The 15,525-nt window shown below is 36.8% G+C and overlaps 1 protein-coding gene across 21 annotated transcripts in view; it reads left to right on the plus strand.

The window, feature by feature from the left end:
* PARD3 (par-3 family cell polarity regulator) overlaps positions 1 to 15,525 on the plus strand; it is a 445,611-nt gene that overhangs the window by 271,619 nt on the left and 158,467 nt on the right. For all 21 annotated transcript variants that reach the window (XM_032183227.1, XM_032183239.1, XM_032183233.1 and 18 more), the window contains 2 exons: positions 5,417 to 5,567; positions 12,631 to 12,820. In XM_032183227.1, coding sequence (XP_032039118.1) covers positions 5,417 to 5,567; positions 12,631 to 12,820 — 341 coding nt within the window. The remainder of the gene's footprint in view (positions 1 to 5,416; positions 5,568 to 12,630; positions 12,821 to 15,525) is intronic.

Genomic DNA, 15,525 nt, shown 5'->3' on the forward strand with positions numbered 1-15,525 from the left:
TGTGGACATATAAAACATTCAGCATCATTTTTCCCTCGATGCATTACTTTGAAATTGATATGCTGTGTTTGTTTGTTTGTTTTTCCTCACTGGATTAGTTTTGTGAAGTCCTTCTGGAGTTGATTTAACTGTCAAAAAGACTTTAGTATCTTCTCCAAAAACTGATTTTACTGTTCACTCCCTTCTCTAGGTCATTGGTAAAGCTGCTCATCAGCCTAAGCTGTTTCCAACCCTGATCCGTGGGGGAACTTACAGCTGACTCCTCTCCATCCTGAAGATTGATTTATGTTTCCTATCCGTTAGCCAGTTTTCGATCTGGAAAATGAAAACGTAGTCCAGTCCCATGAAAAATTAGTTTTGATATGAAGCTTTGGGAAAGGCTTTTTGAAAATGCAAATATTTTATGTCTTGTTTATTGCCTGAGAGAGCTTGGAGAACTTACTGGCATCTTTGTGCCAGTCCAGCATGTCAGTGAGGTAGGATTTCCTCTGGCAGAGCAGTGGTGCCTCCCCACAGACCTTTGTCTGCCATGCTCTGTGAGTATTTTGTTTATTATAGAGCCCACCACTTTATCCAGAAGGTCAGACTTGTAGGTCTGTCCAAGGTCCCCTCTTGGCCCAGTTTCTTCCTCATACCCAGTAATCTGCTACCTAAGTGCTTTTTGTAAATGTGCATGGGTTCCCTTCCACCCTCCTGAAAGCACTGTGTCCTCTGCTTGCCTTTTAGCATTATCAGAACATGAATGCAATATTTCTTAGAAATACAGTAGTAATTATACATTTAATAGTGCATGATAGTGCATATAAGTCAAAACTGACCTTTTACTGGCTGTTACCTACACTTTTCCATCTTGAAAAGTTTCTCCGTAATGTGGTATCCCAAATCATAGTTAATATTGGTAGTATTATTGTAAAATTATCTCTGTTGAAAAAAGAAGCTGAAGCATTTTGGACATATTAGCCACAGTACACTGATAAGAAAGGAAAAAGAAAGCTTGGAGAATAATTCAGTGTGACAGAAAGCTTCAGTACCCTGGATGCAGTGCAGTAAATAGCAAATTTGTATACTGGCTTCTTTAAAATCCATAACGCTTGCAGTATTGCCAGTATTTGGATAATATACTTTCTAAAGGAAAAACAGAGTATGATTACTGTTTCGTAAAAAAAAAAAAAAAAAAAAAAAAAAAGGAAAAAAAAAGAAAAAGTTTGTTTATGCTTTGAATATTTTGGCAATGTTTTTGTGTATAAACTTTTTTCATATTTATGTGCATAACTTCAGTTAGAATGGATGGTGGTGTTTAAGTAAAAAGGACCACATTAGTTGTCCTTTTATCATCTAGATAAGCAGCAGCTGGGCTAGTTAGTACAGATAGTGCTTTAGCAAACAGCTGGTTCTTATCTGAATGACAAAAGGCCAGGGTGGAGACCTTTTTTTATTTAAAAGAAAAAAAAAAAGGAAAGAAAAAAATGTTGTTTCTATTTTTATATGAAGAGAATGGAGAGAAAAGGAGCTATAGGCAATCTGTAGTATGTAAAGTTTTCTTGTATTTTGACTAATATGATCATTTATTACAGATCAGTGCTAGGACCCAGAGAGGAAACTCTCTCTGTTCAGTGTAGAGATGAAGGAGGCTCAGGGAGATCTTAGCAGTGTCAGTAAATCTGTGACAGAGTTGGTAAAGAAGTCTCATCTAGCCTCTTCTCAGTGCTACCCAGTGCCAGGATAAGAGGCTGTGGACATAAACTGAAATCAGTTTAAGCATAAGAAGAAACTCTTCTGCTGGGGAGTGGTCAAGCTCTGTCTCAGATAGCCCAAAAAGGTTGTGGTCTCCATCCTTGGAGGTATTTAAAACCCAGCTGGAAAAGGCCCTGGGCAACCTGCCCTTGCTGACAAGGTTTGAGCAAGACATTGGACTGGATGCTGTGCAGAGGTGCCGTCCAACCTCAGCAAGTCCCTGACTCTGAATTCTCATTCCAAGCAGTACTGCTGCTTGGGGTGCCTGGCTATCGGTATGAAGAACAGGGGGCCAGTTGCTGCCTGGCTTGCTTTCCTAGCCAGGCCTTTAACGAAGGTCAGGAATTCATACACCTTTGTTTATACTACCTACTCATTATCAGTTAATCAAATTAAATTATACTGGATAACACCGACATCAGCTAAGGAAAGAAACTGCAATGTATAATTCAAGCTCTTTAATAGAAATGCATGAGGAAGAGTAGCTCTTTATTTCAACTGTAATCCTGCTTTGGACTGTTGATCTCTTTGTCTTCCCACAGAACAGTTTCCAAATTAAATGTATTTTTTTCTTGCATAAACTTTCTGTTGGCAGCATAAGGAAAAGTTTTTTTTTGTGTGTGAAAGTCACTTGTGTAATTTCTGTCTAATTTTTGTTACTTTATAAAAGGCATTGTATCTTTTGTAAAATGTTTTTGTAGTTGGCTGGCTATGCCTTTGTTTAAACACATCTTTTTGAGATGCTAATTAGAAATGGAAAAAGTTTTCCCTATGAAAATGATAAAACACATGATTCACTTTGCAAATTTCAGCCATTTAAATACAGCACTCCTGCTATTTCTTTTATTTAGCTTGTACTTCCCTACTTTATGAGGTGTAAATTTCTATGCATTTCTCTGGTTCTGAGCTTTCCTCTTGTCAGTATCTTTCTAAAAATCTCTTGAGACCTTCCTACAAATGAGTTTGAAATTTGATGGGTTGTCACACGAACAAGGTCTGCGTGATATGGCTCACTAAAAGCTGGACACTTGTTACATAAAGTCATCAATATAGCACTGGGAGAAGAAATCCCAAAGCACTTTGATATTTTCACACCTTATTTAAAGGCAGTGAAATAAAGGTTAGTTTAGCATTTAATACATTTACCATGCAAGTTTAAGCTCTCAAGTAGTCTAATGTTTCTGTATGTACTTTTTTTTTTTTATTAATGTTTCAAAATTTAGCATTTCTGTGTTTTTTTTTGTTTTTTTTTTTAATTTGCCTTAGATTTCTTTATAACAGAAGCTACAAATATTGTTTAATTTACTTTTCAGTAAAGCTGTCAGTTGTAATCTGCAATTTAAAAAAACTAATAAAACAAATCCTCATTTCACAATTTAAACCTTATTGAGTCTAATTCACTTGCACTGCAAGTTTATTATTCTCCTGCAGCTTGACGTGCCTCCAATTGTAATTGTGTTGACCCTCCGATGCAGTAAATCTCCCCAGTGCTTATCAAACTGGGAAAGATAAGTCTACAATTTGGAACTTCATTAAATATCTCATTTATATTAAACAGATGATGGCTTTGAACAGAAATAATAATTTTTACAGGCTCCGCAACCTCCGATTGTGGTCTCAGCGACTCTGGCATGCGGCATTTCGCAAATCTCCACCCGCGCTGTGGCCCTGGCCGCCCGCCAGCAACCAAATGTCAAAAGTTGTTCGTCCATCGGGCTGACTTCAAAGCCATTCTCTGAAGACTGTGGTTGAGGGCTTTGTAGCCCTCCAAGTAGATTTTTTAGAAATCTTTCATGGCATACACTTCTTAGTCATCTGGGAATTGCGGGCAGAGTGATTAATAACGGGCAGCTGTTTAAAGAAAAAAAGCACACAACAAACATGTTAGTTGTTATTATAATTCAGGAAGCTATGAACTACTCCGTTTGTGCTTGCTCAGAGACCAGCCCAGTGAAATAAGCATTCCCAGTGGCTTCAAAGAGTTTGCAGCGTGCTCGATACCTTGCAGTATCGGGTTCCCCGCTGGATTTCAGCACATATAAAATACGTGCTGTGGGAGTTGTGTAGGCATATTGTTCTTGAGATTTAACTTTGCACATCAAAATGAAAAGGTGTGTTGGTGAAAACAGATAATACTTTGATGTGTGAGTTCATACAATTACCATGAAAAACACATCTATTTTTTACACTTCTTTTTTATTATTATTATATTTAATAGAGTTGGATTCAGTTCATGCCGCTTGGTTGGTTTCATGCTCTCAGGGGAGCTTATGCGGGAGCAGTAGCAAGGCAGCAGAAGGGTGCTGGAGCTCAGGAGAGCTGAGAGCCTTGCAGGTGGGAGGGCTGGATGGTGAGGGGCTGGGTGATGGGGTACGAGGCCTTGTATCTCTCCTGCTGACTGCTGACAAGCAATCTCTGAGCTGACTGCCGAGCACAGGCGTTTCTTCACCCCTCTCCGAGGAGCTGTGTTGGCAGTGCCCGTAGCTAATGGGGTGTCTAAACCCAGTGAGGTGGTTTTGTTGTTTTTTTCTTCTTCAAAACAATCTTCTTCAAAGATTGTTTTCTTTCTTTGCCGTGCACCGGTTCTGCTTTCCACTGAGATCTCTCTGGCTCCCTGAGGAAAAGGCAGTATTTCCTCTCCTCTGGAAAAATCTGAGAGGCACACGCAAAATAAAAAGGGATGGCCAGGTTCTGCAAACAAAGGCTGAGCTGGGAAGTCACTCAGAGGAAGGAGGCTTCTGACGGAAGGCAGCTGGGACGGGGAAAAGGCCACACACGCCAACTTCTCCCCTGTGCCAAGCAGGCTGTCTCCGTCAATTCCTCCACCACCTACTTCATCTGGCTCTTAATGCCCCATGGAGGTCTGCTGGGGGTCCTGGAGGGCAGGGACTGGCTGCTCCAGTAGGATCAGGCAGCGAAGAGCTTGCCAGTTGTGATTTTTGTGCCTCTGGCAGGATGCCACAGCAGTGCCATGGATCAGGCCAAACGAAGCATGTGAGGTCTCCATACACAGTGGCCAGGAAAGGCACAGCAAAGAATTCATCACAAATAGAAAAAAAATAATAAAATGTAATGTGAAGCCTGACTTTTCTTTCATTCTATCTCTTTTTTTTTTTTTTTTTTTTTTTTTTTTTTTTTTCCTAAGTAAAGGGTGTCAATGTTTGTGTATTGGTTGCTAATATGTGTGATGGAGTTTCATGGGGCTTTCCATGATGATTACATTTGAAAGCAAATTGCGCCTCTTCAAAGAGTGCCAGCAGCCCAATTCCAAAAGGAGTTCGTGCTCTGTGCCCCTGACAGGAGTCTTGTTCTGACAGGCTGTCAGGGTGGGAAAGATGGCCCAGCTGTCTGCCTCATAACACTAAAAAAGCCCAAACCGTCTGCTTAAGAAATTCTGTAACAAAGAGACACCAATATGCAATGTGGTTTGTTGATTTATTTTTTTTTTAACCAATTTTCTGCTGAAGGATTTGAAATTTGACAGGGCGCCGTAGGAGGTGCAGAGCAAAGTGGCTTACAAAGTTGGTCATTAAGCAGAGCTGTCATTGCAAATTATATTTGTCCAGGGTGAGAAGTTCTAGCTCATTTGGTGCCCAGACAGGTCTAGGCCTTAGGCAAGTTGTTAGAGTTCCCCCATGCTGCTAAATGGACTTTCAGCGCTAATTTTCCTCTCTCTGTGCAGTTGGAGTCACCTGGGAGCCCCTCGGGGCCAGAGCTGCCCATAGAGACACTGCTGGACGACCGAGAGCGCAGGATTTCCCATTCCCTGTACAGCGGGATCGAGGGGCTCAGTGAGTCGCCCACGAGGAATGCAGCTCTGAGCAGGATCATGGGTGAGTTCCACTAATCATGCCTTGTTTTCGTCTCTTCTGGGATCCATGGAAGGGTGACTAATGCATTATTTGTGTGGGAGTCGGGGAACATGGAGGTTTGTACTGACCAATTTAAAAAGTGCCTTAAAATTGTTCCAAGCAAGCCTTCTGGATACATAATTTGAGAAAGAAAGCTAATAAAAGGATTTATAAAGTGAATTTCTTATTCCATGGTAGATCATAGAACAAACCACAGGAGCACTTAACATGGTTTTTCTGGGAAGAGAAGTTATTGGTTGGTCTAGTTTCTAGCTTCATTCAGATGAAAAGTCACCACTTTCTATAAGGAATTTATAATTAATTTCAGCATTTGTTCTCTTCCACGTCAGTCATATAGAATAAACAAGGTAACTTGTACCCATTTATGCTTATTAGGTTATTTCATTAATTTGTTTTATTTTTTTTTTATTCACAGGACAACAATTTTAAAACCTTATAAATAATTTTAAGCATCCTTTGTGCAAATTCTGTCTTCATGGCCCCAGCGGATAATGAGGTTATTAGTGGTTGTTCCGCAGCAATTCAGTTTCTTGTGTACAGAGCTAGCTAATAAAGACTTTTCTTGCCACAGGAGTGGTTGCATTTACTGACTACGATGGAGTTAGTCTGAAAAGATCTTCAAATTTAAAACACAAAAGGCAGTTTGATTAAAATAGCACTTGACATAAGATGTTACGATTGCTTGCTTGAGCTGCAAGTTTTGAACATTAAAAATGGCCATTAAATCTTTGACTTTTCTTTAGTGTGCTTGACACACAGAGATTATGTTAGAAGATGCTTCTACAAACTGGATATAAAACAACAGTGAATTTAGTTTGGAATTACTTAAGGTTGATTTTCAGCCTTAGAAAAATGAATGTCTACATTTTTTCCAGCCAACAGTTTGTATATATCTTTCACTATGTCTTGGGGTTGTTGTTTTAATTATTATTATTATTATTATTATTTAATTTGGGATTTGTTTTTTTGTTTGCAGTAGCAGAATAACAGTAAACTCCCTAAAAATCCACAAATTTGCTATTTAAAATACTTCATCCCTCAGGTCTTTTGTCTTCTTTAGTACATCTGGGCAACAGTAATTAGAAACAAATCACATTCTGTTCTATTGCATTACATCTCTTGGAAGCTGGAAGAATGATAGCGTACCTGAGAATCACTGGAGCATGAAACATTTTCACCCAAAGTCATATGCTATTAAAGATAACATTTAAAAAAAACTACATATTTGTTGAAAAAATTAAGGAATGGTAAAATAATCTGAAGTCTTTAGCACTACTTTTCCTAAGAAGAGACTGGCTCTTGTGGTGTCAGGGGTTTAGATAAAATATATTCAAAGCACTACCTTCTGCTTTTCCCATCAGTGTTGGAGAGGATTTACAAGTCCAACTCCTATAAGCATTAAGGAGTTAGCGCTTAAACACCTTGTCCAGTGATGGGAGAAGAAACCCTGAGAGTGTCTGCGTGTATGTGCATCAGGCAGTGCAGTGTGTTGCCCCATCAAAGCAACACCCAACTTGCCATGCCAAATCAAACCAGTGCTTCGTCAGTCTGGTGTCGCCCCTTTAGTGGTAGCCCATAACATATGTTCGAATAAAAGACCAAAAGTCTTTCCAAAGCCTTTAAAACCTAGTGCTTTTGGATACCTCTGCAACATACAGATAGGGGTAAAAAATCTCTCCTGCATTTTGTATTAGCTCTATAATCTGAAATATATGGCTCGATTTCCTCTGTATCATTCTTTATTTATTGTTTTCAGAGACCGGGAACTATGTAGAAAGTTGGTTTAGAATAGGTTATGACTGAAAACCATTAATGCTTTAGTTGGAAGCACATGAAAGATCAAATAGTGCCTGCATCTCATAGTAAATGTGGTCTGCTGTAACTGAAAACTGGTTTTGCCAGAACTGCGTCATTCCCTTCTGCAGTCATATGGGCTTCACAAAGCTGTCATGTTTAAAGACAGTTTTCAGATAGCGGTCAGTTTCCTAATACGCTAATTTTTCTGAATGAATCAGAACACCACTACATCAAAGCCACAGTGTTTACAGTCTTTTGTGATGTTATTGCACGCATGTTTTGTTGCAGTGCTGTACAGCAGAGCAGTGTTGTTACCTGTTGGCAGAGACATGTCCAGGTTGCTTGATTCAGGTAGCTACAGTTTGTAAGGCTCGTCTATTATCCAGTGGACTTCCTGGACTAGCATGCATAAGGAGAAAACTCACAACTGCCTTTATTTTCCTGAGAAGGCAGTGTTACATGACTCTTCAAAAGTTTTCCTCCTCTCTTGAAAATTGGCCTAAAAGCAAGGATCAGTTAGAAGAATAGTCTGGCTGAGTAAATCCAGGGGTCTGGCCCTCCCCATCCTGGTTCTGACCATGAAAAGAAGCAAAAAGAAGTGCTTTTATAGCACTTTTTATAGTGCTGATTCCCCTGAGTGCTCTCCCAGTATTGAAGAGCCATCTGACTTAGGGGCTCTCTGAATCACTTGGTGTCTTTTTATTCAGCCCTCAATAGATTTAACAATGCAAACTCTTGGTACTTGGCGGCAAGCACAAATCCCAGTTTGATTTCATGTGCTAAGTACTGTGGCTTTCCGATTCCTTTGCTATTTGATAAAACCGATGCATTTTGAGTTTGTTTGTTTGTTTTTTTTTTCCTTCCCAAGGTCAACTGTTCTAAAGTGACAGTCTTAAGGTCTGGAAAATTCCTTTTCTCTTCAGTCATTGCTTAAAGTAGGAACAAAACTTTTAAAGGAGTTTTGTTTCTTTTAAATATACCTATTGTAATTGTCAGGGAAAGTATTTAAAATGGTTTGCTTTACTCTTTCAACCTATAACTGACAGCAGCACTGCTTGTCAGAGCCTTGTTGTGAGAGTGGGAATGAAATACCCATTTTAGAATGCCATTTGTGTTATGTAAAGTAATATTTGCTTACTGGAGAAAGGCAGCACAAATCTTTCAATTTTTCAGATGATTGTTATGTTGATCTACTTCTCTAGAAGATTATTGCTACTAATTTATAGATTTTCATATGCGTCTTCACTTTATTTAACTGAAATTTTTTGATGAAGAAGAGAGGTGATACCTCTCTGTATTCAGGGAATGATCTTTTTGTATGTACAGCGTGGTTTTCTGTGTTCAGGGAATGATACAATGCAGATACTCTCTTCTAAGCATTAGACAGCTATGGTAAACCCTTAGGTTTATTTATTTATTTTTAATGCTTTCAGGTTGCATGATGGTAGTACATTTGAAATAACTGTTATGCTAGTTTGCTTGTCTCTGTGATTAAAAATTCAAGTCTTTCCTTCTGATACACCATTCTTGTATAGAATCCATTATGCTCCTGAGTTTTGCAATACGCAAATACATAGCTGCTGTCTATATAAATTATTCTTATTCAACAAACAGTTTAGTACAAAGTCCTCTTTCATCTCTTTCTTCCAGTTGCTGGTATTTTTTTTTACGAACATAGTGGGTTTTGTTGCTAGCAGTGACTAAACAGAGTTATTTTTCAGAGGTTACACAGAATAACAATGGCTTGCATTGAATCGGCTTTTCATCCCGAAGTATCCCCCAGAACTTGGTAAAAAATGATAGTTACTGCACAACAGGAAGTACTTTGTTCTCTGCACAAATAATTGCTATCGTCAGGATAGAAATCAGGAGGAAGCACTAAAAAGAAAAAAAAGAAAAAGCTAGAGATGTAGAGTGTTTGTGCCAATGAAATGAACATAACCCTTTACAAGCAGAATGCAGTTCCCCAGCTGTGAATCTGAGCCGAACATGGTGGTCTACTACAGTCTTGACAGTCCTGAGTACTCTCGTGAGATCCAAAGCCTGGATACGGTGGAGACATTTATGCCCTTACACATTCCTCATGCATCTATTCCCAATCCCACACCTTTAATTAGCCTGCAAAATTAAACAATGTGTCTATCTGGGGGAAATTTTGCCATAAGTCACTATAGTGTTGGGGACAAATATGCTGTTAGTGAAAAATAAAGAAGTTTAGATCTGGAGAAGTTCAAATTTCTCATTGCCCAATCCTCTGTATTGCTCCTGTAAGAAGTCTTATTGTTATTGCCATCGTCACCATCACTATTTTCTTTTATTATTATTTCTATTAGTATTTTCTCATCTTGTGAACAAGAATCTGACCAGATATACATGTAGATGGGTGAGTTGGTCTTCCCAGCGCAGTGTAGTATGAGAGCCAAATTATTTTAACAAAGAGATTAACAGAATTTCAAGGATTTTTAAGATTTAAAAGAACTTCCTGGGAGCTGGAGTAGTTGCCTTCTATGGGAGAAAACCAGCTGATCATTTTATGTATTGTGTATGCTCATTTTAGTTGTTTGTTTGTTTTGTTTTGGAATAAGCCATGTTGGTGGCTTAATTCAATTCCAAACCATTTTTGATCAAGTTTAAAGCATTAATTTTTGACATATTTTTCCTTGTAAACTGAAAGTCCTCATAGACCTGGAGACCATCCATTTGGTATTGGAGCTCTGAGACTCCTTTTTCTGCACAGACAGATGGGAACTCTTCTTACCCTAGGCTTAGGTCCCCTAGCTACGGTTGTTTTGTTCAGTAACTTGTTCAAGAAATTTGAGCCTCATTGTCCTGAGGTGAGACACACTTGAAAGGAAGAATTTGCCTTCCTCATTACAGTGTACACAATACTACATATTATTACAGAACTGAACTTGAATTAATGTATGCAGAACTGGACTTGAAGTGTATTCAGATTCTAAATTTAATAGCACTTTTCTAGCCCGAGAAAAAATTGTTGTCTCGGAGAGGTTTGTCAGCAGCTCGAGTAAAGTCTCAGATTTGTAGATCAGTCAAATACACTGATGATTACTAGGTTTGAAGTTTCTTTCATGTTTCCTTGTAATGTTTCTCACAAAACTTGCAGAGTTGCTTTCTCCAAGGGGTATTTTCTGTCCACTTCAGCTGAGCTCTCTACAAAGGACATACCGAGCCTTTTGCTGAGGTCTGGCTAACCATCTGCTGGAGGTGAAGCCTTTCACCTGCTTTTAGCTTCATCTGCAGTGAAAAGCATAGGCACGTCAGATGGGTTTTCTGCTTAATTCCAAAGTCACTATTAAAATGTCACTCTTCACCCTTGTCAGATATAAAGAAGGGTAGTGAAAAGTTAAAAATGTTACTGAATTACTTGAGCCTCTCAAATGGGAAGTTCAATCTGCAGAATGCCATAAGGTTATACCTTTTCTCAATCAATTCTTTGGAGACATTATTAACTACAGAGTTAACAATCTTGTAGGCATTATGTTTGGAAAGAAGTACATCACCATGCTAAACATTAACCCGTCCATCAAAGAAGCTATTGCTGGGCAAAGAATCAGCTGTTATGCAAACTGAACCATTCATTTCATTTTGACAGTGATGAGATGTTTGCTGTGCAGGACCTTTTCCTTCCAACCACTTTCACCTTTTCAAAGATCTCTTTTGAAGCCAGTTTCACCCCCTTTGGAAAGCTATACAAAATGTATTATCTAGGCATTGATGATTTTAGCTAGCTATGTAGTAATTAGCTAATTACTCTTTATGTGTGCCTTCCCCCCCCTCCTCCCCTATAATTGCAAAAAAAGTGGTAACAGTAAATGAAACATTTCCAGGGAAAAAAAAAAAAAAGTGGGTGGGTGGGTGAGGAATGGACAGAAGGGGAGTACTTTTCACCTAATTGCATGCAGTCTGACAGCTTTGTCATATCTGTAGTAAAAATATAGGGTGAATATTTGCCGTATCCATACAAGTGGCTCATGTTATGGAAATCAGAATTTTGCTGTATGTTATTCCTGTAGTGCATCACAGTTTTAGAATAGTCAAGTTTGTTGTCAGCTTAATGGTTGATTAAGCTAGGGCTTTTCCCCTCATGAGATGTGACAATTTTACTAATTGTTTTAGAAAGTAATACATATCCAGTAGTAAAATTCATGTAATGTCATGATCTTTCATTAGAAATAATATTGTGTGTACTGAAAGTTGGTACCAAACATTTTAATTAATTGATAGTTATTTTATTTTATTTTATTTTATTTTATTTTATTTTATTTTATTTTATTTTATTTTATTTTATTTTATTTTATTTTATTTTATTTTTATTTTATTTAATTTATTTATTTATTTATTTTTTTGCTTGAGGATCAATATGAATATTAAAAAAATATTTTTAAAGATTATTTCAGAGAATAAAAAGTGCATCTAATATGAAGGAATCACACTTAATACTTTGCCATTGCCTCAGATAACTCTATAATATTGATTCAGGTTTGCAAATCATTTTTTTTCCTTACAGTAAGTTTTAGCTTAGTGTTTCTAAATACTGAAATAACCTGTTTATTTCAAGTTAAGAACTGAAATGCTGATAATTCTATGTTTCTACCATCTTCCAAATAATGATAGATAATCCCTATTTTCTCAGCTCTGTATTTCATGCCTATATCTTGAAAACAGATTTATTCAGCTTAGACCAAAGCATTGCAATGAAAATGTTACTCTTTCTGATAGTCTTTATGGTTGTTTAGTTTGTTTTGGTAACAAAATTTTCTATAGGCTTAAAAGTTGCTTTTACTCTGTACTCAGCAGTTTGAAAACTGATACACAGTTTTATGCATCAAAATGCATTGAAATACTGGAAAATACAATTATATATATATATATATATTTGTATATTTATCACTATAAAAGGAGCAGTGGTAGTGGGTTCATAATGTTTATATATGCATTCCCTTCATTACCTCAGAAGTGTTTGATGCAAGAGAAGATAAGACTTCTTGCAGTAGGCTGCAGGTACAAGTGGTGCTTTTCAGACCTCTGCATAGGACTATGTATATAAAGTGAGACATACCTGATGTTATTATCTGTGTTATGTTGCTCTTATCAGAAGGATTGCTGTTTGACATGATGTTTTATTGGTCTTGTTTATAAGTTATTCGAGGTACTCTCTGTGATGATTTAGTTTTCATTTTTGTTTTATTTCCTTTTTTTTTTTCAGGTAAATATCAGCTGTCTCCAACAGTGAACATGCCCCAGGATGACACTGTCATTATTGAAGATGACAGGCTGTCAGTACTCCCTCCACATCTCTCTGACCAGTCGTCATCTAGTTCCCATGATGATGTTGGATTTGGCACTGTTGATGCTGGTGGATGGGCTAAAGCTGCAATTAATGAGTCAACAGACTGGTAAGAAGTTAAAAATAGATGACTGCAGTTACATCTTTATCTTTAGTTTAATTTTTGGCTACTGCTAATATTAATCTTTTTTTCTTTTTTTTTCTTTTTCATCGCATTTAGATTTCACTATTTTTAGACTTGTAATTGCTCCTGTTTCTGGAAGGAAGTCTGTACATATTATTTATTAAACTTTTTTTTACTTTTGGATGGAGTTTTGTGCTTTCTTCAAGCCCACTTGTGGAAATTTGCTAATTGTTTTAAGACCAAATCAGCATATAGCTGTGCTCATTTGAAGATTTAATATTAATTTAGTTACCAACTGAGATAGCTAAAAAAAAAAAAAAGCTAAATTTAGCAAAGATGAAAAAATTCCAATTCAAAAATTTAATTTATAATTCTCGCTGTAAATATTTCTAAGTCTATAAGATAAATGTTTTATTTTTATATTTTTGTAAATACTTAGGAGCCTTCTAATATACTTCTTTATACTTTCTTGATTTTCCTAATAACATACAGTAATTTTAAAATCTGTTTAGAGGACAAGGCAGGTCTTTGTACTTCCCTGTTAGTGTTAATGGTTGTGCAACAAGAATTAGTTAAGACTTCTTTATTATGAAGGGATACCTTTTATATCATAATATGATTTGTATCATGCAAAGGTAGTGTACTATAATAATTTCACATTTAAAAATATTGAATGTAATTCTATTTTATATGTTTAATCCATAATAAAAATAATTTCTTTACATCTTAGGTTGATTCTCTAATTACTTTTATACATTTTAATATGAGACTCTTAATGAGAAGTACATTGATTTCTATTATTGACTCGCTTATACTCCTGGCAAAGAAATACTGTTTATTGCTTAGTTAGTATACAATTAATACAGATCTAAGATTTAATTTGCAAGTCCTGTAATTATCTATAGTAAGAGCAAAATAAAAGCCCACCTCTGTACACTTCAACTTCTTAAAGCTAGATAATTACCACAAATGGTGTGAAGTATATGAATTTTCTTATTTCTCTTGTCTCTCGAGCCTGTTATGAATGTGTCAGCAATATCTTAATAAAACAGCAATAGCACCTGTCAGCTGATATGCACCTGTCAGCTTCTTCTGTGGTTTATATTAGTTTATTTCTTCTTATGTCTGGGAATTGTGCTCTGTATTTTTAAACACAGTTTTAATGATTGTATAAAACGATAAAGTTTTTTCATCCTCATTTGCCTTTTTCGATGTTGCAGCTCTTCTCGCGGACAAGTCATACCTCTAATTTGGGCTCTTGAAAAGTCCATCTGTCTTCTGTAAAAGCTTTTAGAGCTGAAAATCTGAGATGTTTAAATAGCATAGTACTCAAGACTGCATATAATGGCTTATTGCTGAGGGATTTTTTTTATCCGAATATGAGCAAAAAAATACAGCACAAAGTAAGAGACCATTTGAAACCTGCAGATGCTTTTACATTTACTTCTGCAGCGTATCTTGCTATTCATATACTTCTTTGAAAATGAGCATTACAGTAAAGAAAATAGAGATTAGATATTGTGGAATTGATCATGCCCAAAACCTTTAAACCTGTATCTTTATAAGAAATTGTAAAGGTCTTCAAATACAATTGCAGTTAAAAGAGTAGATGAGTACAGCACCTTACAGGATAATGTATTCTATTTGTAAAAAAAGTAAATAGCAGTAGAAGTAGATTGTTGCATTAATTTCCTGCTGCTAATGGATGAAGGAAGACTTGTAAAATGAAGGTGCATTGTATGATTTAGCTGGAAGGCACAAAGGGTAAAACTAAGAATATGGATGAAGGGTTATCCAAACAAGAATGGCAGCTGTTCCGAATCACAGAAGAAAATGTAAGCTTTTCCAGCCTGACAATATCTCCCTAATCCTTGATGAAAATGTTATGAAAACAAAGGGGCAATAAGACAGGATTAATAAGTGGAATTTTAATAACATTGAGGGTCAGAAGACGGTTACATTCTTTTAAGGATCAGCTGTCATTCCAGAAACCTTATTTGTTAAGTATTCTAGAATATAGTAAATTGCATTTGGCAATGCTTAATGACTTGCATTAAATTCACCTTCTGTCTTCCATTAATGTAGTTGAAAAATATTAAAATGAGGCATTTTTAGGGATATTAGTTACTCCTCTGTGCTCTCTGGCTTTTCTAGTTACGGATCTTCAGTGGGGCTTTTGAACACTTTTGCGCAAAATAGATGTATTCAAACTCCTGTGATCTGCATGTTCCCTAATTTCTAAAACACCTGTGGATCATTAATAATAGAAATAAACCAGAACATGAAAACTGATGACAGAACGTAGGACTCTGACATTTGTACTCTAAAAAGGTATGGGATATCATGATGTCAGAGAGTAAGTAATTTTTGGTGCTAAATAGCTCCGCTCGTATTCCAGATACGATGCAAACATACGGTAATAATCCCCATAAGAAATGTGCGTGGAAGATAGGTGTGCTAAATGCAGATATGGGCAATGCCCTTAAACATGGGGACAGTTGAAACACTGGGATTTGATCTCCAGAATTTGTGATTGCTGATGCTGTGTCAGACCCCACCATCCTCTACATGAGAATGCCCTTTCCAAGTTTTGTTTAACTTTGGAGTTTCAGTGTGTTCTCAGGACTTCAAATGAATATATGCATGCAGGCTGTATTTACATGAAAATGATATTCAGCTTTATTAGAAGC

Source organism: Aythya fuligula, chromosome 2 (assembly GCF_009819795.1).
Source record: "Aythya fuligula isolate bAytFul2 chromosome 2, bAytFul2.pri, whole genome shotgun sequence".
In the NCBI taxonomy this organism is placed as follows: domain Eukaryota; kingdom Metazoa; phylum Chordata; class Aves; order Anseriformes; family Anatidae; genus Aythya; species Aythya fuligula.